General features: G+C 37.9%; 1 protein-coding gene across 3 annotated transcripts in view; it reads right to left on the minus strand.

Annotated features, from left to right (window-relative positions):
• The window catches only part of HELQ (helicase, POLQ like), a 65935-nt gene that overhangs the window by 1841 nt on the left and 41306 nt on the right, over positions 1-22788 (minus strand). For all 3 annotated transcript variants that reach the window (XM_090266240.1, XM_090266242.1, XM_090266241.1), the window contains 3 exons: positions 22415-22588; positions 20060-20173; positions 19203-19337 (listed from right to left, as the gene is read on the minus strand). In XM_090266240.1, the coding sequence (XP_090122366.1) occupies positions 19203-19337; positions 20060-20173; positions 22415-22588 (423 nt within the window). The remainder of the gene's footprint in view (positions 1-19202; positions 19338-20059; positions 20174-22414; positions 22589-22788) is intronic.

A 22788-nucleotide genomic window follows, 5' to 3' on the forward strand; every position in this document is an offset into this window, starting at 1 on the left:
GGGAAAAAAAACTAAAAAACAAACAGAAAAAAACTATATCTCTAATTTGTTTCGTACAATCTCTCCTTCTCATCCTTCCTCTTCAATCGTCGTTTATTTGTTTGTGTGTCTAGTTTAGCCTCCCTTTCACTCTAAAAAAATAGAATATAATTATTATATAAATCCAAAACTATAATATCCCACTTCCTTACTATATTCTGAATTTTTCCGTCCTTTTCTTCTATTGTTATTAACACACAATGTAAATATTACCTACTGTCTTGCATAGTCTCAACTATTATTAATCTATCATCCTCTCTCTCAAAAATCATATTTTTCCTCCCTAAAAACAACTCTTATCTATTCTTGCTATAGTATAAAAGCTCTAATTTCTCTACATTTATATTAATACTGGCTCGTTGGCTCACGATAGTGGGATAGAGGGTGGGGGATATTTTTGAGGGTGTGGGTCTCTTGCAGGGGCTCTGTGTTTATGTTTTTAACAGCATCTCCACAAAAGAACTCAAGACAAAGTGGATAGAGTGACTCTCAATCAACTATCCAGAAGGAAGTTCCTACCAAAGAGCATCTGAAATATAACCAGACAGCGTAAACGAACGACATAAAGGGTAACCCAAGAACATAAGGCTCAGGAGATCAAAGAGACTGCACCACTGAAACCCCCATATCTCCTATAAAGACTCTCATACCACAAAGGTGGGAAGTCAAAGCAGACAAACCCAAAAAACAAAAACAAACAAGAAGAATCCAACATGGTAAGACACAGAAATAACCTCTCAATGAAAAGAAAAGAGGAATCCCCAGAAAGAGAGGTACATGAAATAGACATAGCCCAAATGTCAGACACGGAATTCAAAACAATGGTGGTGAAGAAGCTCAATATACTCGACATCCTTAAAAAGAACTATGACAACCTCCAAGGAAGTTACCAACAGCTCCAAGAAAATTACAGGGAACTTGCAGAGAACTACACCAGCATAAAAAAAGACAAAGAAAGTATTAACAAGAACCAGGAAGAAATGAAGAATTCAATCTCTGAACAGAAAAACACAGTAGAATCAGTCAAAAGCAGACTAAACGAAGCAGAGGATTGGATTAGTGAGTTAGAAGATAATGTAGAGAAAAATTCCCAGACAATAGTGCAAAATGGAAAAAGTATGAAGAAGAAATAAGGGAATTACCAGATAGCATAAGAAAAACAATATCAGAATAATTGGAATTAAAGAGGGATCAGAAGAACAAGGAATAGAAAAACTGAGAGGAGAAATAGTGACAGAAAATTTTCCCAACCTGATGAGAGAAAAAGTTATACAAGTTCAGGAAGAACAGAGAGTTCCAGTGAAGAGGAACCCCCAAAAACCCACATCAAGGCACATCATAATTAAAATGGCAACATTCAAAGACAAAGAGAGAATCCTAACAGCAGCAAGAGAAGAACAGCAAATAACATACAAGGGAGCTCCAATAAGGCTATTGACCAATTTCTCAACAGAAACACTACAAGCCAGAAGGGAATGGTTAAAAATATTTCAAGCAATAAAAAACAAAGGCCTACAACCAAGAATAGTCTACCCAGCAAGGCTCTCATTCAAAATGGAAGGTAAAATAAGGAGTTTCCCAGACAAAGGAAGACTAAAAGAATACATCTCCACCAAACCAGCATTACAAGAGATGCTAAAGAAAATGTTCTAAGAAAAAAGAAAGAAAGAAAAAAAAAAAGAGGAACAGAGGTACAAAGGGAAATGAATAAATACACGTCAATAATAACCTTAAATGCCAATGGATTAAATGCTCCAATTAAAAGACATAGGGTAACGCAATGGACAAGAAAACAGGACCCACATATTTGCTGTATACAAAAAACACACCTCAAAACAAAAGATTTACATAGACTGAAAGTAAAGGGATATAAAAAAATATTCCAAGCAAAAGAACCTGAAAGAAAAAGCTGGGGTAGCAGTCCTCATATCAGACAAAATAAATTTCAAAGCAAGGGCAATAAAAAGAGATAAAGAAGGACATTTCATAATACTTAAAGGAACAATCCATCAAGAAGATATAACAATGATAAACATATATGCACCCAACATAGGAGCATCCAAATACATAAAGAAAATACTAGAAGACCACAAGAAGGATATTAACAGCAACACACTCATAGTAGGAAACTTCAACACTCCATTATCAATAATAGACAGATCATCCAAGCAAAGAAACACCAAGGATATACAGGCATTGAACAACACACTAAACCACATGGACTGAACTGACATATATAGAACTTTCCACCCCAAGAAGAAAAATATACATTCATTTCAAATGTACATGTGACATTTTCAAAGATAGACCACATGATAGGACACAAAACAAGCCTCAGCTAATTCAAGAAAATTGAAAACGTATCAAGCATCTTTTTAGACCACAATGCCTTGAAACTAAAAATCAACTTCATAGAAAAAAATCAAAAACACTCAAACTCATGGATAATGAATAACATGCCATTAAATAATGAATGGGTTAACAGTGACATCAAAGAAGAAATCAAGAAATTTCTGGAAACTAATGATAATGAACACACAACAGCCCAAAACCTATGAAACACAGCAAAAGCAGTCCTAAGAGGGCGGTTCATAGCAATACAGGCATATCTGAAAAGGATAGAAGAATCTCAAATAAAAAATTTAACCCTAAAGCTACAAGAACTAGAACAACAACAAACAAAGCCTAGGGCAAGTAGAAGAAAGGAAATCATCAAGATCAGAGAAGAATTAAATGACATAGAGACTAAACAAACAATCCAAAAGATCAACAAAACTAGGAGCTGGTTCTTCGAAAAAATAAACAAAATCGACAAGCCTCTAGCCAGGCTCATCAAGAAAAAGAGAGAAGACCCAAATAAACAAAATCAGAAACGAAAAAGGAGAAACCACAACTGATACCACAGAAATACAAATGATAGTAAGAAATTACTACAAACAACTGTATGGCAAGAAATTTGACAACCTAGAAGAAATGGACAGATTTCTAGAAATATATAACCTTCCAAAACTGAATCAAGAAGAAGTAGAAAGTCTCAACAGACCAATAACAAAGAAGAAAATTGGAACAGTAATCAAAAATCGCCCGGCACACAAAAGCCCTGGACCGGATGGCTTCACAGGCGAATTTTACAAAACATTTAGGGAAGAACTAACTCCTACCCTCCTCAAACTATCCCAAAAAATACAAGAAGAGGGAAAAATCCCAAACTCTTTCTATGAAGCCAGTATTACCCTAATCCCAAAACAAGGTGAAGACACAACAAAGAAAGAAAACTACAGGCCAATTATCACTGATGAACATAGATGCTAAAATCCTCAACAAAATATTGGCAAACAGGATACAGCAATACATCAAAAAGATCATATACCACGATCAAGTGGGATTAATCCCAGGGATACAAGGATGGTTTAATATTCGCAAATCAATAAATATAATACATCACCTAAACAGAAAGACAAAAATCACATGGTCTTATCAATAGATGCAGAAAAAGCATTTGATAAAGTACAACACCCATTTATGATGAAAACACTCAGCAAAATGGAAATAGAGGGAGCATACCTGAACATAATTAAGACTAAATATGAGAAACCTGAAGCCAACATCATACTCAATGGCCAAAAACTGAAAGCAGTCCCCCTGAAATCAGGAACAAGACAAGGCTGCCCACTCTCTCCACTCCTATTCAACATAGTGTTGGAAGTCCTAGCCACAGCAATCAGACAAGAAAAAGAAATAAAAGGCATCCAAATTGGGAAAGAAGAAATAAAACTATCATTATATGCAAATTTCATGATAGTATAGCTAGAAAACCCTATAAACTCTACTGAAAGAGTACTCGACCTAGTAAGTGAATTTGGCAAAATAGCAGGGTACAAAATAAATATACAGAAATCCAAGGCATTTCTGTACACCAACAATAAAATATCAGAGACGGAGACAAAAAAGAAAATACCATTTACTATAGCAACAAAAAGATAAAGTACCTAGGAGTAAACTTAACCAAAAAGATAAAAGACCTGTACTCTGAAAATTACATAACATTGAAGAAAGAAATTAAGGAACATACAAATAAATGGAAGAAAATAGCATGTTCCTAGGTGGAAAGAATCAACATCATCAAAATGGCCATACTACCCAAAGCAATTTACAGATTCAATGCAATCCCTATTAAAATACCAATGACATATTTCATAGACCTACAATAAATACTCCAAAAATTCAAATGGAACCAAAAAAAGACCCCGAATAGCAAAAGCAATCTTGAGACAGAAGAACACAGCAGGAGGAATCACAACACTAGATATCAAACAATACTACAAAGCCACTGTGATCAAAACAGTCTGGTACTGGCATAAGGACAGACATATAGATCAGTAGAACAGCATAGACTCCAGAAATAAACCCAGGCCTCTATGGTCATCTAATATTTGATAAAGGAGGAAGGAACATAAAATGGAGTGAGAAGAGCCTCTTTAACAAATGGTGCTGGGAGAACTGGACAGGGACGTGCAAAAAAATGAAACTAGACCACCAACTTACACCACACACGAGAATAAACTCAAGACAGATCAAAGACTTAAATGTAAGCCGTGACACCATAAAAGTCCTAGAGAAAAACATAAGCAGAAAAATTTCAGATATCTCACATAACAATATCTTCACAGGTACATCTCCTAAAGCAAGAAATAAAGAAAAAAAAAAATAAACAAATGGGACTACATTAAACTAAAGAGTTTCTGCTCAGCAAAAGAAAACATCAGCAAGATGAAAATGAAACCAACCATATGGAAAAACATATTTGCCAATGACATCACAGACAGGGGACTGATTCCCAAAATATGTTAAGAGCTTATATGACTCAAGATCAAGAAAACAAACAACTCAATTAAAAAATGGGCAAAGGACCTCAACAAACACTTCTCTGAAGAGGACATACAGATGGTCCATAAGCACATGAAAAAAATGCTCAACATCATTAGCCATCAGGGAGATGCAAATAAAAACCACAATGAGATACCACCTTACAACTGTCAGAATGGCCATCATCAACAAATCAAGAAGCAACAAGTGCTGGCGAGGATGTGGAGAAACGGGAACCCTACTGCACTGTTGGTGGGAATGCAGACCGGTGCAGCCACTATGGAAAACAGTATGGAATTACCTCAAAAAACTAAAAATGGAACTGCCTTTTGAACCAGCGATTCCATTACTAGGATTATACCCGAAAAATCCTAAAACACGAATTCAAATGAACTTATGCACCCCTATGTTCATAGAAGCACTGTTTACAATAGCTAAGTGCTGGAAACAGCCTAAATGCCCATCTGTAGATGAGTGGATCAAAAAACGGTGGTACATTTACACAATGGAATACTATGTAGCAGAGAGAAAGAAGGAAGTCCTTCCATTTGCCACAACATGGATGGAACTCGAGAGAATTATGCTTAGTGAAATAAGCCAGGCAAAGAAAGCAAAATACCATACGATATCACCTAATACAGGAAACTAAAGAACAACACAAACAAAAGAAGTAAATAGAACAAAGAGCAGAATAGCAGTCAATAGGGGGTAGGGGGGAGGGAGAGAAGAGGGATAAGTAAGGGAAGGGTTTAGTCAAAGAATGTGTATAAATGACTCATGGACATGGACAACGGGGAGGGATATGATTGTGGGAGAAGGGGTGGGCTGGGTTGGGGAGAGAAATGGGGGAAAATGGGACAACTGAATTGAAAAACCAAAAACAATAAAAATAAAAATAAAAATTTTCAGTAAAAGAAAACCATAATTTGCAAAATAGATAAATAAATAAATAAAATTAACATGGTTAATTTCAAAAGAAATATATTGAGCAAAGAAAGTATTTCTAAACATGGCATATAGTAGATATAAATGAGTATTTACCAAATAATAATTTTTCCTCTTTCTTTTACAAACCAGAATAAATGTTGGTATTTGTTGCTGCTGGGTTTTGTGTCTATTGGGGTAAAGTATTTGTGTTACTTCTGTTACAAGTTTTATAATAAAAAGTTCAGCCCTGGCTGGTGTGGCCCAGTGGATAGAGCACTGACCTGCAAAGTCTGAAAGGTTGCTGGTTCAATTCCCAGTCAGGGCGTATGCCTGGATTGCTGGCCAGGTCCCTATTTGGGGGCATGTGAGAGGCAACTAACCACACATTGATGTTTCTCTTCTTCTTTTTCTCCCTCCCTCTCCCTCTCTCTAAAAATAAATAAATGAAATCTTAATTTAAAAAAAAAGTTCAACATAGAAACTTCCAGCCAAATGGAGGCCTAGACAGACACGCTGGGTCTCCCTCCACAACTAAGAAGGAATACAACTACCTCAAAACTAGAGACAACCAGAGTTCCAGAAAATCGAGCTGCATGGAAGTCCAACAAAGATATAAAGAAGAAATACTCATCCAGACAGGTAGGAGGGGCAGAGCCCTGGTTGTAGGGAACTAAAAAGTTCCTCAGCTGAAGTCTTACTAACTGGCATCCTAAAGTTCTGCTTGGCATGGCCTCACCATCCCATAATAGTTGTTTACTCCTTACTAGGGCAACGACCCTCTTTCTGTTCCTGGGATTGTTGTCCTGCGGTTTAACTCATATCTACCAGATAACGCCCAAGCTGCAGCTGCGTTCCCACTGAATGAAAAATTCCTCCTCTCCTGAGCTATAAGAATACTGTTTTGACTAGGAATAAATGAGACTTGATCAGAGCACTGTCTTGTCTCCTCTCCTTGTGTCTCTTGTCCCTTCTTCATCCTCACTCCCCCTCTAGGGTCCTTGTTGCTCGACCTGCGGGACGGGTCAAGTGGCGCCCAACGTGGGGCCCGAGAACGGGGGACTCAGTGAAGGACGCCGTTCGAGGAGCCGGCCAAGTAGAGAAGAGGAAAAGGCTAGGCGGGAACCTGCTGTGTTGACCTCACCTCGGTAAGTGAACGGCGATCATGGGTCAAGAAATGAGCCGACATGAGCTTTTTGTTGAACAGCTCGGACAGGCATTAAAGGCACGAGGAGTAAAGGTTAAAGTAAAACAGTTGCTGAAATATTTTGATTATATCAAACACTTATGTCCCTGGTTTCCCACTGAAGGGAACATTGATCCACAACGATGGAAAAGAGTAGGAGATGCTTTAAAAGACTTTTATGATACATTTGGTCCAGAGAAGGTTCCTGTAACTGCCTTCTGTTATTGGAATCTAATAGATGAACTCCTTTCTCAAAGGCATAGTCATCCTGTAGTAGCTAATGTAGTAGAAAAAGGTCAAAATATCTTAGAGACAGAGCATAAGGAGGAAAGTAGAAAAAATAAGGGAAATGACAGCCGAGAGGAGGATGATTTAATATCTCTTGAGAGTGACGGTGAGGACAAGGCAGTCAAACCGAAAGGAGAACAGAACAGTCCAAAGAGTAAGCTGTCAAAGGGTCAGACTACTGAAGGGGGAGCTGCGGCACCTAAAGAAGTGTCGGTGAAATCAAAAAAGAAGTTATATCCAGACCTATCAGAATATACTGCAAATAATTCTGACGAGGAAGAGGTTGATTGGGATAGCTTGGCGGAAGAGGCAGCCAGATACAATAACCTTGGCTGTCCGCCTCTGAAAACAAGGCCACTGCCCTATACCTCACCCTCTGCTCCCCCCTCTGCGTACCCTGTCCTTGATCCTCGAAAAGAACTGAGGGATAAAATTGAACATTTAAAAGAACAAATAAAATTGGAGAAGGAACATCAGGAATTAATAAGACAATTAGAGGGGCTAAAAATAGGAAAGCAGAAAAAAGAAATTGAGCCTTCTCTGGAGGGCCCTCCGAGCCAGAGGCCCCCAGTCAGAGGAGCAGCCCCTAAAATACCCCAAAATACCCCAATACTAGGCTTAGAAGAAATGGAAGCATTTCCGGTATCAGAAACAGTAGATGCCCAGGGACAGGCCTGGCGACACCACACTGGATTTGATTTCAAAGTCATAAAAGAATTGAAAACAGCAGTAGCTCAATACGGAGCCACGGCTCCTTACACTATGGCCATCTTAGAATCGGTCACAGATCAGTGGCTCACTCCAAGTGATTGGCAAACTTTGGCTCGAGCGACCCTAGCTGGAGGAGACTATCTCCTATGGAAATCAGAATATGTAGAAATCTGTAAGGATACTGCTAGACGCAATATGCAGGCAAATAATGGGTGGAATTTTGATATGTTAATTGGAGAAGGCAACTATGCAATTAGTGACACTCAAATGCAATATGATCCAGGACTTTTTGCTCAAATTCAGTCAGCAGGTACAAGAGCATGGAGGAGGCTCCCCACTAAGGGTGATATGAGCTCCTCTCTCACTAACATTAAACTAGGACCAGATGAGCCTTTTGCAGATTTTGTCCATAGACTCATTACTGCAGCTGGTAGAATTTTTGGCAGCGCCGATGCAGGCACAGATTTTGTCAAGCAATTGGCCTTCGAAAATGCAAATGCTGCCTGCCAGGCAGCTATTAGGCCATACAAAAAGAAAACTGATTTAAGTGGCTATATACGCTTGTGCTCTGACATCGGAGCGGCCTACCAACAAGGCCTACCTCGCATATGATGTAACTGATACAGGGGTTTCTAAACCGAGGTGGTATTGTGTAAATAAGCCTCCTGTCATACCCGCTACCAATGACAAACCAGGAGCATGTCCCAAGGAATGCACCACCATCTATAATCAAATGCATTCTACCTGTTATGAGTCAGTACAGGAATGTACCTCCTCTAATGTCATTTATTTTACTGCCATACTGCAAAAAGTGCAAAATGCTATTGACCAAGGAGATTGGGGGTCTAACCCTTCACCAATTGGGTCTACTAAGTATCTGCAGGCCTCTTGCCAAGGCACTGTTGGAAAGCCAGTATGCTGGCATAAGAAGGCCCCTGTACATGTTTCTAATGGTGGTGGTCCTCAAGATAGAATAAGAGAAATCTCAGTACAAAAACAAATAGAACACCTCATAACAAACCTGCATCCAAAAATCAATTACCACCCTCTGGCGTTACCTAAACCACGGGGTATAGATCTAGATACCCAGACCACTGACATCTTGATGGCCACCCACAGAGCCCTTATCATCTCCAACCCCCAACTAGCTGCAGACTGCTGGCTATGTATGACTTTAGGCACACCTATGCCCTTAGCCATTCCTGCTAATATCGCCTCCTTTAATGAGTCTCATCAAAATTGTAGCCCCAGCTTGCCCTTTAGAGTACAGCCCATGTATTTTCCTGCTTCCCTCTGCCTCCAAGGTAAGTCTCAAAATAATAGCTTTGACATTCATGTTGGATTTGTTGAATTTGCTAACTGTAGTAGCATAGTGAACCATAGCAGCTCCCTCTGCCCAGGCAAAGGGCAGGTGTTTGTTTGTGGAGGAAATTTAGCATTTTCATCCTTGCCCAACAATTGGACAGGAATGTGTCCTAGCTACCTTATTGCCAGACATAGATATAGTTTCCGGAGATGACCCTGTTCCCATTCCCAGTTTAGACTACATCGCAGGACGCCACAAAAGAGCAGTATCATTCATCCCCCTACTAGTAGGGTTAGGCGTTTCAGGAACGTTAGCTACAGGGACAACAGGGTTAGGAATTGCAGTTCACTCCTACACAAAGCTCTCTAATCAGCTAATCGATGATGTTCAAGCTTTGTCCAGCACCATTAATGACATCCAAGATCAGTTAGACTCCCTAGCTGAAGTAGTTCTCCAAAACAGGAGGGGACTAGACCTGCTAACAGCAGAACAGGGAGGAATATGCTTGGCTTTGCAGGAACGTTGCTGCTTCTATGCCAACAAATCAGGCATCGTCCGAGACAAAATAAAGAAGCTGCAGGAAGACCTAGTGAAAAGAAGAAGAGAACTCTTCGAAAATCCCCTGTGGAGCGGACTTAATGGGGCCCTTCCCTATCTCCTCCCACTTTTAGGACCTCTCTTAGGGCTACTCCTGCTGCTATCCTTAGGACCTTTCATTTTCAATAAGGTGATGGCCTTTATCAAGCAACAAATAGATGCCATAAAAATGCAGCCAATACAGGTCCATTATCATAAATTAGAACAAGCTGAGACTGCAACTTACCATGATGCTCATACACGTAACTAATGCCTCGGTGAGCTGGACTGGACAGTCAATGACGGGCAACTGGAGACCACATGCCTTGCCAGCCGCCGCCTAAGACAGGTATCTGGCCAGAAAGAAGCTGCCTTAGATAACCAATGACGGGTAAGGTAAGGCTGGCTCCGTGTGGTGATCTCCTGACCTAAGACAGGCGCAGTCCCCGCGAGGCTCTCAGCTTACATAAAATAAAAAAGGGGGACCTGTAGGGAACTAAAAAGTTCCTCAGCTGAAGTCTTACTAACTGGCATCCTAAAGTTCTGCTTGGCATGGCCTCACCATCCCATAATAGTTGTTTACTCCTTACTAGGGCAACGACCCTCTTTCTGTTCCTGGGATTGTTGTCCTGCGGTTTAACTCATATCTACCAGATAACGCCCAAGCTGCAGCTGCGTTCCCACCGAATGAAAAATTCCTCCTCTCCTGAGCTATAAGAATACTGTTTTGACTAAGAATAAATGAGACTTGATCAGAGCACTGTCTTGTCTCCATTCTTTGTGCCTCTTGCCCCTTTCTCATCCTCACTCCCCCTCTAGGGTCCTCGTTGCTCGACCTGCAGGACGGGTCACTGGTGGAGAGGACACAGTGTGGTGGCAGCAGCAGCAGCAGGAGGCTGGTGGAAAGCACAGTCACAAGTTTTAAAAAGCCAGAAGGGACACCCGATGAGTATTCCCAGCTCCTGACCAGACCTCGGAGCTCACCATCCCAGCGCCAGGGAATATCAAGCCTCATTGCTTCTGATTGTGCAAACCAGTGGTGGTTGGGGCAGAGGAAGAAACTGCTGGTCTCTCAACAGAGTCTGCTCCTTTAAAGGACCCCCATGGTCCTAGAATGTCCACAGACCCACCCACTCTGGGAATAATGGCCAGGGCAACAGCTAGAGAGGTGCCAGTCCCTCATGAAAGTGGGAGAAGTGCCTGGAAAAGGGGAAAGTGCTGAGCAAGCGGCATTGTTCCCTCTCTGACCCCTCCCCCACATACAGTGCCACAGCATGGTGAAACGGGTCGCCCTGTACTGACGAATACCTAAGGCTCCACCCCTTACAACGTAACAGGAGTAACAGCTCTACCTAAGACACAGAGGCAAAGAAACACAGGAGCATGTCAAGATGAGGAGACAGAGAAGTATGGCCCAAAAGGGGGAATGGATCAAGGTTCCAGGGAAGAACTAAGTGACAAAGAGATAGCCAACCTAACAGACACAGAATTCAAAACACTGGTGATAAAGATGCTCACAGCCTTGACAGATATGCTTGAGTACGGCAAATGCATAAGGAAAAAAGTGAAGGCTATGTTAAGTGAAATGAAGGAAAATCCACACAAAACCAATGGTGAAGGGAGGGAAACCGGGGTTCAAATCAATGAGCTGGAACATAAGGAAGAAAAAAACAGTCAACCAGTACAGAATGAGGAAAGAAGAATTGAAAAAAATTAGGAGAGGCTTAGGAACCTCTGGGACAACTATAAACCTGCCAACATCCAAATCATAGGGGTGCCATAAGGAGAAGAGGAAGAGCAAGAAATTGAAAGTTTATTTGAAAAACTAATGAAGAAAAACTTCCCTAATTTGGCGAAGGAAATAGACATACAATTCCGGAAGCATAAAGAGTCCCAAACAAGATGGACTCAATGAGGACCACACCAAGACATATCATCATTAAAATGCCAAAGGTGAAAGACAAAGAGAGAATCTTAAAAGCAGCAAGAGAAAAGCAGAGAGTTACCTACAAAGGAATACCTATAAGACTATCAACTGACTTCTCAAAAGAAACTTTGCAGGCAAGAAGGGACTGCCAAGAAGTATTCAAAGTGATGAAAAGCAAAGACCTACAAGCAAGATTACTCTATCCAGTAAAGCTATCATTTAGAATGGAAGGGCAGATGAAGTGCTTTCCAGAGAAGGTGATGCTAAAGGAGTTCATCATCACCAAGCCATTATTATTTGAAATGTTAAAGGGACTTATTTAAGAAAAAGAAGATCAAAACTATGAACACTAAAATGACAAAAAACTCACAACTATCAACAACTGAATCTAAAAAATAAAAACAAAATCCAAGCAAACCAGAAGAGGAACAGAATCATAGGTATGAGAATCATCTGGAGAGTTATCAGCTGGGAGTGGGTAGGGGGAGAAATGGGGAAATGGTACAGGGATTAAGAAGCATAATCAGTTGGTACAAAATAGACGGGGGAAGTTAAGAATAATATAGGAAAGGGTGAACCCAAAGAACTTATATGTAGGACCCATGGACATGAACTAAGGGTGGTGGGATTGCTGGGGGAAGGAGGGTACTGGTCGGAGAGGAGCAAAGGGGGAAAAAATTGGGTCTACTGTAAGAACATAATCAATAAAATATGCTTTAAAAAAAGTTCAGCAAAATCATATTGAGGAAAAAAATCATGACACAAAGTGAAAGTGAAAAACCCCACTCTACCAATTTGGTATCAAGCATAGTATTACAAAGCCATATATATATATTCATACACACAGATACACACACACTTAGGTAAGTTTCCAGCAGCTGAGGTAAGGATGACCACGTGAAACAAATCTCCCAACACATCCTCTAAAAACTATACAGATCAACAAGTAATACACAAAACTTGGGTCAGCAATACTAGAATACAGAGAACACCACCAACTTCAAATTACTCAACAGTTAAAAAAAATCCACCCATTTCTCAAGTTCTCACTCCAAAGTGTTAGCAGAGATGAGGGTGGGTTTGAGGAAAAAAACTACTTGAAAAAGAAAAGAGGAAAAACAGAGGGTCTCGGAATAAATAAAATTACCTCCAGATAGAGAAAGGCTACTCTAATGTACAAAAATACTGAGAAAATAATCTTAGTGAAGAAGGTAGAATAAAATGTTCCCCCAAATTGCTCCATCAAGTCAAGCCCTGCTGGAACAAATTGTTCCACCAAGTCAAGCCCTGCCAGAACTATGGCAGTTATCAAAACAATGGTCCAGGAACTAGCCTGATTTTTTCAAAGTTTGTTTTTCAGATCTAAAGTCAAGCCACAAATCATGAAGACAAACTCAATACTTGGTTAGGAAAGTACCTCTTTATATCCCATAGTAAGTGCTGCACAATCCCAGAATGCTTCACCTTGCTGATATATACGAAAACATCAATGTTCCAAAAAACAAAAAGCCTGCTATCTTACTCCCTGATAGGTTAACCCCAGCAACTTCTGTGTTCCCAAGCCATAAAAACCCCTAAGCATCACACTTGGGGTGCAGAACCTGGGAACTTATCTCAGTGTTCTCACCTTCTGTAGAGCCTCAGTAGAGCCTTAATAAATCTGCTTTTGCTTTTATTTATGTACCTGGTCTCAATTCTCTTATATCTGGAGACAAGAACCCAAACTTGTTGGTTACATTAGTAGATTAAAGCATTGTTTATAAGAAGGGATTTAAAGTGTGTGAAACTCTAGAAAGCAGTCTTAGAAAGGCAATATCTCTAGGGGAAAGTAAAAGTAAAAGGGAGAGGTGCCCTTTGGAAGCTGAGCAGTGAGAGGAAAAAATGAGGGCAAAATTTAGGAGCCTGTAGGAAAATCATGAAAGTTTAAAAAATCAAAGAACACCACTCTTCCTTGCATTCCTCTTCCACCCTAAGCCACCCATTAAAGAAACTACACTGACAGAAGACAGACCCTTGAATAGGATTCTCATTAATCACTCCAAATGGTCACCTTGGTCTAAGAGATGCAGAGGCATAAGCAGCTCTTATTATGCGAGACTACTCTATAAAAAGAAAAGAGAAAATGACAGTCAAAGAACTTCAGCTCATAAATATTTCCTTCCCTGAAAGCAAACCATGATGCAGAAAAACTGTAACACAATATTCCAAATAGAATTAAATAGTCTCAAACACTTGGAAACATGGGGGAAAGACACATTCTGAATAAGAAGTCAAAACTAAGAACAGAATGTAAAAAAACAGAAAAAAATGAAACAAAACTTGAAGCTCAGGAAAAAAAATAGAAAAGGCAAAATTACATCAGAAATAAAAAAGAAATAATGAGGTGTCCAAGGAAGAATAGATTTGAATAAAAACCTAATTAGAATCATTGGGGGGGGGGCAGGAAAAGAAGATAATGAAAATGAGATAAAGAAAGAAGTAAAGAATCAGAGAAATTGAAGGGGAAGATAGGCAAAGAAGATCCAACAGATACATAATTGGAGTTGCTAAAAAACAAAAATAAAGCATTGGCTAGGTAGTTCAGTTGGTTAGAACATTGTCCTGATATGTCAAAATTGTGAGTTCAATCCTCCATCAGGGCACATACAAGAATCAACCAATGAATGCATAAATAAATGGAACAACAACTTGATTTCTCTCTCTCTCTCTCTCTACCTTCCTCTCACTCTAAAATCAACCAATTTAAAAAAATCAAGCAATGAATCAGAGCTAATATTTAAAACTACAACATAAGGAAGCTCCCAGAAATAAAAGAAAATGAAGATATATCCCAGTAAAACTATTTGAATTTGAAGCTAAAGAAAATAGGTTCACATTTCATATATTCAAAAACAAAAACCCTGCCCTGGCGTGTGTGGCTAAGTGGATTGAGTACTGTCCTGTGAACCAAAGGGCTGCTGCTTTGAGTCCTAGTCAGGGCACACACCTGGGCTGCAGGTCAGGTCCCCAGTTGGAGGCGCACAAGAGGCAACCACACATTGATATTTCTCTCCCTCTCTCCTTCCCTTCCTCTTTTTCTAAAAATAAATTAATAAAATATTTTTTTAAAAAATCCCATAAAGATTGGGGTGGGGAACTAAAATGGAATACAAACAGAATCTGTGTTACAAATGAATAACATAACTGCCAATTTAAAAAGTAACATGCAAACACATTATTTCAATTATATCTTCTCAGACTAAAACAAAAAGTGCTATAAAGAAACACTGAATTCTAGTTAGTAAGTTTTTTCCCCAGTAGTATGTTTTAACCATTCCATAATTATTTTCAAGTATTCTAGGATTCAGCAAAATAGTTAAGTATATTAATGAAAATAACAGGTTTTTCACTGTTGGAGAAAGGACTGAAAATATAAGGAGGAAGACTACAATAAGTGTGATGGATTAAAAATGACTGGAAATTCTTTGACACCTCTATTGACAGTTTGAATTTGATTCTTCTCTTTGACGTGTGCTGGCCTTGGTGATTTGTTTGTAACTAATAAAATACAGTGGAAATAATGCTGCATGACTTCCATGGCTCTGCCAGAAAGAAGCCTTGCAAGTTTCTATCTTGGTTTCTTGGAATGAGACCATTCCAAGATCTCTTGAATGCTCCCTTCTCAAAGCTCAGGATCCATGATGTAAGAAACTCAAGCTATGTGGAAATTAAAAAGATAAATAAGAATCCCATAATGTTTTAAAAGACATCATACCAGATTAAATAAAAAGAGACAGAGATAATACAATAAAAATAACCTTTGAATTCTTGAACTCCTACAGAGAGAAAGCAGACTGAGAAAGCTGCCTAGCTGCAGACATGAGCCATTGCTTATGAAAAGGAAAGAATGATTTTCAGATGAGGGAATCCAAAGCTAGGAAGAATCATTCTCAGGGAGAACTGCATCCTAATCAAGAAACCAGCCATATATGCCTGGCTGGATTTCAGATGTACCACCCATTTTCCCTCTTTTTGAATAGGGGTATACTATGGTTATCTAATCTCTGTTTTACCATCATAGGTGGTTTATGGCTTTGACTTGATTTAGAAGGAATACAGGACCTTGAGGTCCAACCTGAGTCTGATTCCACAAAGGAATAAATCTTTTAGGGATGAACCTATTTTGTATGTGGGAGAAATATAAATAATTTGTGACCAGAGGCCAAATTAAAGATGAATGAAAATTACTTGGCATTCCCCTCATGGAGAGATGCGGGTCTAATTCCCCTTCCTTTCAATCTGGATTGATCTTAATGACCTTCTAGTGACCAATCGATTGTACACAGCAGAAAAGATTTTACATAACTTCTAAAATTAGTTCAGAGATTTCTTGCCCTTTCTGCCTTGATTTCTCAAAATGCTTACTCTTTGAACATTTCCTCTCAAAACCTGGTTGTGCCCTGGCTGGTGTGGGTCAGTACACTGAGTACTGGCCTGTGGCCCGAAGCTGCCAGGTCAATTTCCAGTCAGAGCACATGCCTGGGGTGTGGGCCAGGTCCCCAGCTGGGGAAATGTGAGAGGCTACTGATCGATGTTTCTCTCACACACCAATGTTTCTCTCCTTCTGTTTTTCCCTCCTTTCCCCTATCTCTAAAAATTAATAAATAAAATCTTAAAAACAACAACAACAACAACAACAACAAAACCCCTAGTTTCCTGCAATTAGAGATCCAAGCCCCATGGAAAGCTCCAGTTTAGAGCCCCAGATAATGGTACTTTTCAACTGCCAGCCATGTGAGTCACCCATCTTGGATATCCAGTCTAGTCAAGCCTTTACATGAAATCTGACTGTAACTGTGTAAGATTCCAAGTAAAAATGTCCAGCTGAACTCTTCCAGAATTCCTAACTCACACAAAAATGAATAAAATAGCTGTTTTAAGTCACAAAGCCACAAACACTTCCTTAATCAAATAATCAAAGTATTATCAGAAATGAAACAAACTGACATCCCCTGGCTTCTGGTGCAATGTACCAAGAAGGACACCTATCATTTCTGTGGCATTACCACAAAAAACTGCATAACCTCAATATAATCCTAACTGGTTTCCTTATTTTCATTCTTGCTGCCCTATTTGCAACCTCTGACGTACTCTTCTACTCAAAATCCTGAAAGGAATATCCATTTTCAAGCTGTCTGGAAAGCAAAAAGCACATATCTTAGTATATAAGGTAGAAGTTATGTATTGAGAATGTCACAGAAGTATGGTTCCCTGGATACAACACTGATTCCCCATATCAGCTATCAATTGCTTATGCTTGAACTTGTCTAATAAACTTTTAAAATTTAAAGTCACTTCTTTTGTCCATTGTTACTATAGCTCCATTTATATTCTTAATATTATATGTAGTCTAACTCCATAGTCTTGGCTCTACAACTTACCTGTTTCCTTGGGTAAATCACTTAATTTCTTTAAAATATTTTTATTTATTTATTTATTTATTTATTTATTTATTTATTTATTTAAATATATATTAAAAACCTACCCTAGGATGAGTACAGTGATAGCTGCTATTGTAATAAAAATGACTATAACTTCATACCTACCAACACTAAGACCTCCTAATCTGAAGAAGAAGAGCAAGAAATTGAAAACTTATTTGAAAAAATAGTGAAAGAAAATTTCCCTAGTTTGGCGAAAGAAATACATACAGGTCCAGGAAGCACTGAGAGACACAAACGAACTGGACCCAAAGAGGACCACACCAAGACACATCATAATTAAAACGCCAAAGGTTCAAGATAAAGAGAGAATCTTAAAAGCAGCAAGAGAAAAGCAGAGTTACCTACAAACGAGTTCCCATAAAACTATCAGATGATTTCTCAAAAGGAATTTTGCAAGCAAGAAGGGACTGGCAAGAAGTATTCAAAGTGAAGAAAAGCAAGGACCTACAACCAAGATTATTCTATCCATCAAAACTATCATTTAGAATTGAAGGGCAGATAAAGTGCTTCCCAGACAAGGTAAAGCTGAAGGAGTTCACCATCACCAAGCCCTTATTATATGAAATGTTAAAGGTACTTATTTAAGAAAAAGAAGAAGATCAAAACTATGAACATTAAAATGACAATCATCAAAAATTTAATCTAAAAGAACAAAAACAGAAACAAACTAAGCAAACTAGGACAAAAACAGAATCATAGATATGGAGATCATTTGGAAGGTTATCTGCGGAAGGCAGAGAAAGTGGGAAGTGGTGCAGGGATTAAGAAGCATAACTGGTGGGTACAAAATAGACAGTGGGATGTCAAGAATAGTAAAGGAAAGGGAGAAGCCAAAGAACTTATATGCATGACTCACTGATATGAACTAAGGAGGGAGGATTGCTGGAGGGAAGATGGGTACCAGGCAGAGTGGGGCAAAGCAAGAAAAATAAGGGCAACTGTAATAGCATAATCAATAAAATACACTTTAAAAAAGAACTCCTAATCTAATAGAACGAGGTCAGTTTTAGTGTTGTCAAATTGAAGATAACACCGACTCTGCCCACCTCACAGGACTGTTGTAAAGATCAATGAAGGTAATATACATAAATGTGGAGTACCATTCAAAAAAGTAAAATAAAAACTTATTTTTTAGCTCATTCTGATCTGTATATAACAATTGTGTAGCAATAAAGTTTTTTTAAAAGCTAAACAATGTCAGGCCACAAGAATGGAACTGAAGTTGAAATCAAGAAGGAAATAATCCCTAACTGCTGTGTAATGGTTTTACCCACAATGAGCAGGAGAGTAATGACACACAGGACTGCATCTAGCAAAGGCTAACTAGGACAGTGATAGATTATTTAATACAGATGAAAGAAAAAGAAAAGAGACACTCTTGTTGACAGTGAGAACTGTTTTTAAATATGTGAAAACTTCCATATGAACGAAGGAATAGAATAGTTTCAAACGGTAGTATTACAATATAAAGGTCAACGTTGTAAGAATGCAAAATTGAGCCTCATTACAATGGAATCCTTGTGGTGATACTAAGAGTCCTAAAATAGAACTATGTAATTTTTGAGGTTGTATGCTTCTTGTCAATGAAGGTATTCAAAGTGGGAAAACCAGGTGTTGAGGGTGATGAGGAAAGGACTTCTGTGAAAAGGTTGTGAGGGGGCAGAATTCAATGAGTTCTAGATCTCCCTGTACTTCAACAAGCTATTGAAGTTGCGTTTTTTTAGGAGGTACTTTTTCTCTTTATAGTAAGCTTGTATCATAATAGATGCACAATTTTTATCCACATATTATGAGTTTATACTTTTGTTTCTATCTTTACATGTTTTTATTTTCATGTCTAAAAGGCATAAGGAGATAACACCACAAAGTATAAAAATTAAAAAATGGTTTGCTTACCTTTGCTGATGAAACAATTTGCTTGGCCTGGCGTCTTGATAAATGATCAATTGTCCTTATTAGCACTTCAGGATCTGCATTAGCTAAGTGCGTTAGACTTTTATAACCTGCATTGTATAACTGTTTTGCTCGACCCTGAAAAGTATTACAAAAATCAGTAGGATCAGAATTAGGGATTTGGAAAAAATAAATAAGTGTCTTATTAAAGGGAAAAATTTCACATGCAAGAGATAGAAATAGACTAAGATAATAAAGTAAAAACAATGAGAGAACACATCATTATTCTCAGGTATTTTAAAAGATGTATTTGGATGGTTCCAATGTGACTGCAAGATAGCCTTTGTGCAGCTTAGGTCCGCTGATGTGTGTTGCAGTCAGCAATGAGAACTCCATTATGGTGCTTAGGCTAGGGGATTATTCCAGATGAGTTTCTCTAATTCCAGAAATGAATAACAGAGAGTAAACTTAAATTCAGGGTTGGTCAAAACAGACAGCTGTCTGTTTCTTCTCTCTTCAAAAATATAAATAAGTCTTGTTACCACCTAATCACCAGCACCTTAAACAAGCACGAAGTCTAAAATGACAGAAGGTAATTCTTCACTGTAGTGGAGGAAGAAGAGATGTTAAGGATGAGTGGAGCACATGGACACTTGGGAGTGTCATCTTTTCCCTACTGTTATTTTTTTTACATCTGTGCTTCCAGATTAACAGGGGATTTCTAGGAGGCCATGGCAGCAACTTATTTTTTTAAAAAGGGAAAAAAAGACTGCAATAAGGCTGTTGTTGTCACTTACCCTGTGACAAGACTTCACAGTTAGTTGAAATCATCTCAGCTGGAAAACAGGGAAGCTACTAACCTCTAAAACTCCAGTCACTTCCATGAGAGGTATTAATTCTGCCTTTACACAGTAAGTCAGCTTCTTGGTAAGTTCTACCAGAAGGGCTCTATAAACCCAAAACTCCTCAAGTTCCTGCCGAATACAAGGAAATATATAGAATTTAAATCTGGTAAGTTATTTCAAAGTTTAGTTTGTGTGGTAGGGGGTTTAGAGAGATGTTCTCTTATGTAACTTTCAGAAACTTGGGTTAAGTAAGAGGTACAAAATAATTCCAAACAAAATTATTACAAGGTAACATGGCAGAGACTCTGATGAATCTGATTAAGTGGTTTTGGGATGAGTTAAAAAATAGAAATATTAGTCAGTAGAAGAGTTCTATTCATTTTTATCAAAATACCAGCAATGGATGTATAATTTTTCTTTCCCAAATGACTGAAAATAGTTCCTACTTCTGGGAATTTATCCTGAAGACAAATGATTAAATATAGAAGGATTTAAATGCAAGGTGATGTTCAGTGTTACAATACTTAATACAATAAAAATATTGGAATCCATGAGTTAATAATTGTTGAAGCTGGATGGGTAAATAAGTATTTATTATATTATTTTGTCTTATTTATGCTTGAAATTTCCTATCACAGTAGTTTATCTTTTTAAGTCCCTTTTTAACCTTTCAGTATTATTGTGAGAGTATGTGATGCATTGAATAGTCAATTGCCACTCTGTGACCACTAGGAAAGTAGTCAATGCACTAAAGATGGAAGAGTAAAGTGAAGTTACCTAAGATCATCTTTTCTTCCTATTGTTTAATCTTCCGTAAGGGTTTTTCTGTTACTTGTAGTTAAAAGCATCTTAATTAATACAATTTGTGTCCTATATTTTATGACTCACATAACTATTTAAGAGAAAAAACACTTTAAATTATTGAAAATACATTCATGAAAGCACAAGTTGTCAGGCAGATTTTTTCTACTAGTTGTTTTTCAAGTCTTCTTTTCGTTGTACAATTCTACAAGACTGAAGTCCTTATAGTTTTAATTAAAACAAAGGGATAGAATATTAGGAAAAGCATCTTTAAATATGAAGAACAACACAGAAAACTTAAAATATATTTTAAAGGCTTAAAGGCTAGCTTCTTGTTACTCATAATTTTTTTCCTACTGCTTAGCTAGCATGGGATTTAGGGAATATAAGATAAATTTTAAAAAACAGCATAAGTAGAAGATATTTAGAAAGATAAATTTGCTAAAGTAAGTATCATTCAATGCAAAGTCAAATATTTTGGATTATTTATTCATTAGTACACGTGACAGAATTAAATGCCATATACACACACAGAATATGGAGATTTAAGATAGGGAAAATGAAGAAGATTTTAAGTTTAAAAATAGAATTCCTGGGGTAAAAGTTTTTTTTAAAAAATTGAATATAAAAACAAATATGAAAAAGATATTATGCCATCCAATAATAAGAAATTTAAACGCAGCCCTGGCTGGTGTGGCTCAATTGATTAAGTGCTGGCCTGTGAAACAAAGGTTGCCGGTTCGATTCCCAGTCAGGGTACTTGCCTGAGTTGCGGGCCAGGTCCCCAGTTGGGGGCGTGCAAGAGGCAACCACACATTGATGTTTCTCTCCCACTCTTTCTCCTTCCCTTCCCCTCTCTCTAAAAACAAATAAAATCTTTTAAAAAAAAAGAAATTTAAATACAGCAAAAAATGGCTTATATTATAAATTTGTCAAAAAGTTATCTGAGTAGAAAAGTCTGACAAGCCTTTGTTGTGTTATTTAAGTAAATTCTGAAAGCTTCTTTGAGTAATGTCTTAAACAAATTCATTCCAAATGCACATAGCCAAAACAAAGTTTTCTCCTTGAGTTACTTTATAAAATGAACATTGGTTGTAGAAGCCTAAAGCAGCTGCCTGACACTGGAAACAAAAATGGTAAATTACTGAGGCAATCAAAAGAACATGGTTCTAAGTAGTTAAAAGTAGCTGTTGGATATTGATAACATACTAATTAAACATTGACATGGGTATCCCTCATGAGAAGAACACTCACACAGAATGAGAAATGTCATTTTAAGAGTAGATTCCAAATACTTGAAACTATTATTGGTGTTGAGAATAAAGATAACTAGGTGCTTTCTACTTGTTCATTACATACTTCAGTGGATTTTGTCATTTTTGTATCTTTATCACATATGTATAGAGTATTTTTTATAAATGGATAAAAACAAAAATATATTTTAAATAAATTCTGAGTGCTTTGTAATGACAGAATAAGGCAACGAGAAAATACTAACTGGTTTATGAGTTTAGTATCAGTTAAAATAAGAAGATGCACAAAGCATCTATCATCTTTTAATGGAATTACCTCACAGAAATGTAACACACAAGATGAGAACGTGGCAGCTGCAGTGAGGAGACTTTGTATATATCCTCGAGGCATATTAAATTTTTCAGATACACTCCAAATGTTGGTCTCTTTGAGCAGGGTATAAAGAACAAAAGACAGGTATAGCCTGTTCACAATGTCCTTGTCCACCTTCTAGAAAGACACAATCAAATAAATTTATGTACCGAACCTGCTAAAAATGTACATTATATTCAAACTGAACAAAAGGTAAAGTAAATAAAATTGTGCTACAGGAGAGCAAGGAAAGAATGATTCAATAGAAATAAAACTAAGTTCTAACACGTGTACCTTAGATTAATTAAAATCAATTATTATTTTTCCAAGAATAAGAA

This window comes from Furipterus horrens, unplaced genomic scaffold, assembly GCF_987537825.1.
Source record: "Furipterus horrens unplaced genomic scaffold, mFurHor1.1.pri manual_scaffold_2, whole genome shotgun sequence".
Lineage (NCBI taxonomy): Eukaryota > Metazoa > Chordata > Mammalia > Chiroptera > Furipteridae > Furipterus > Furipterus horrens.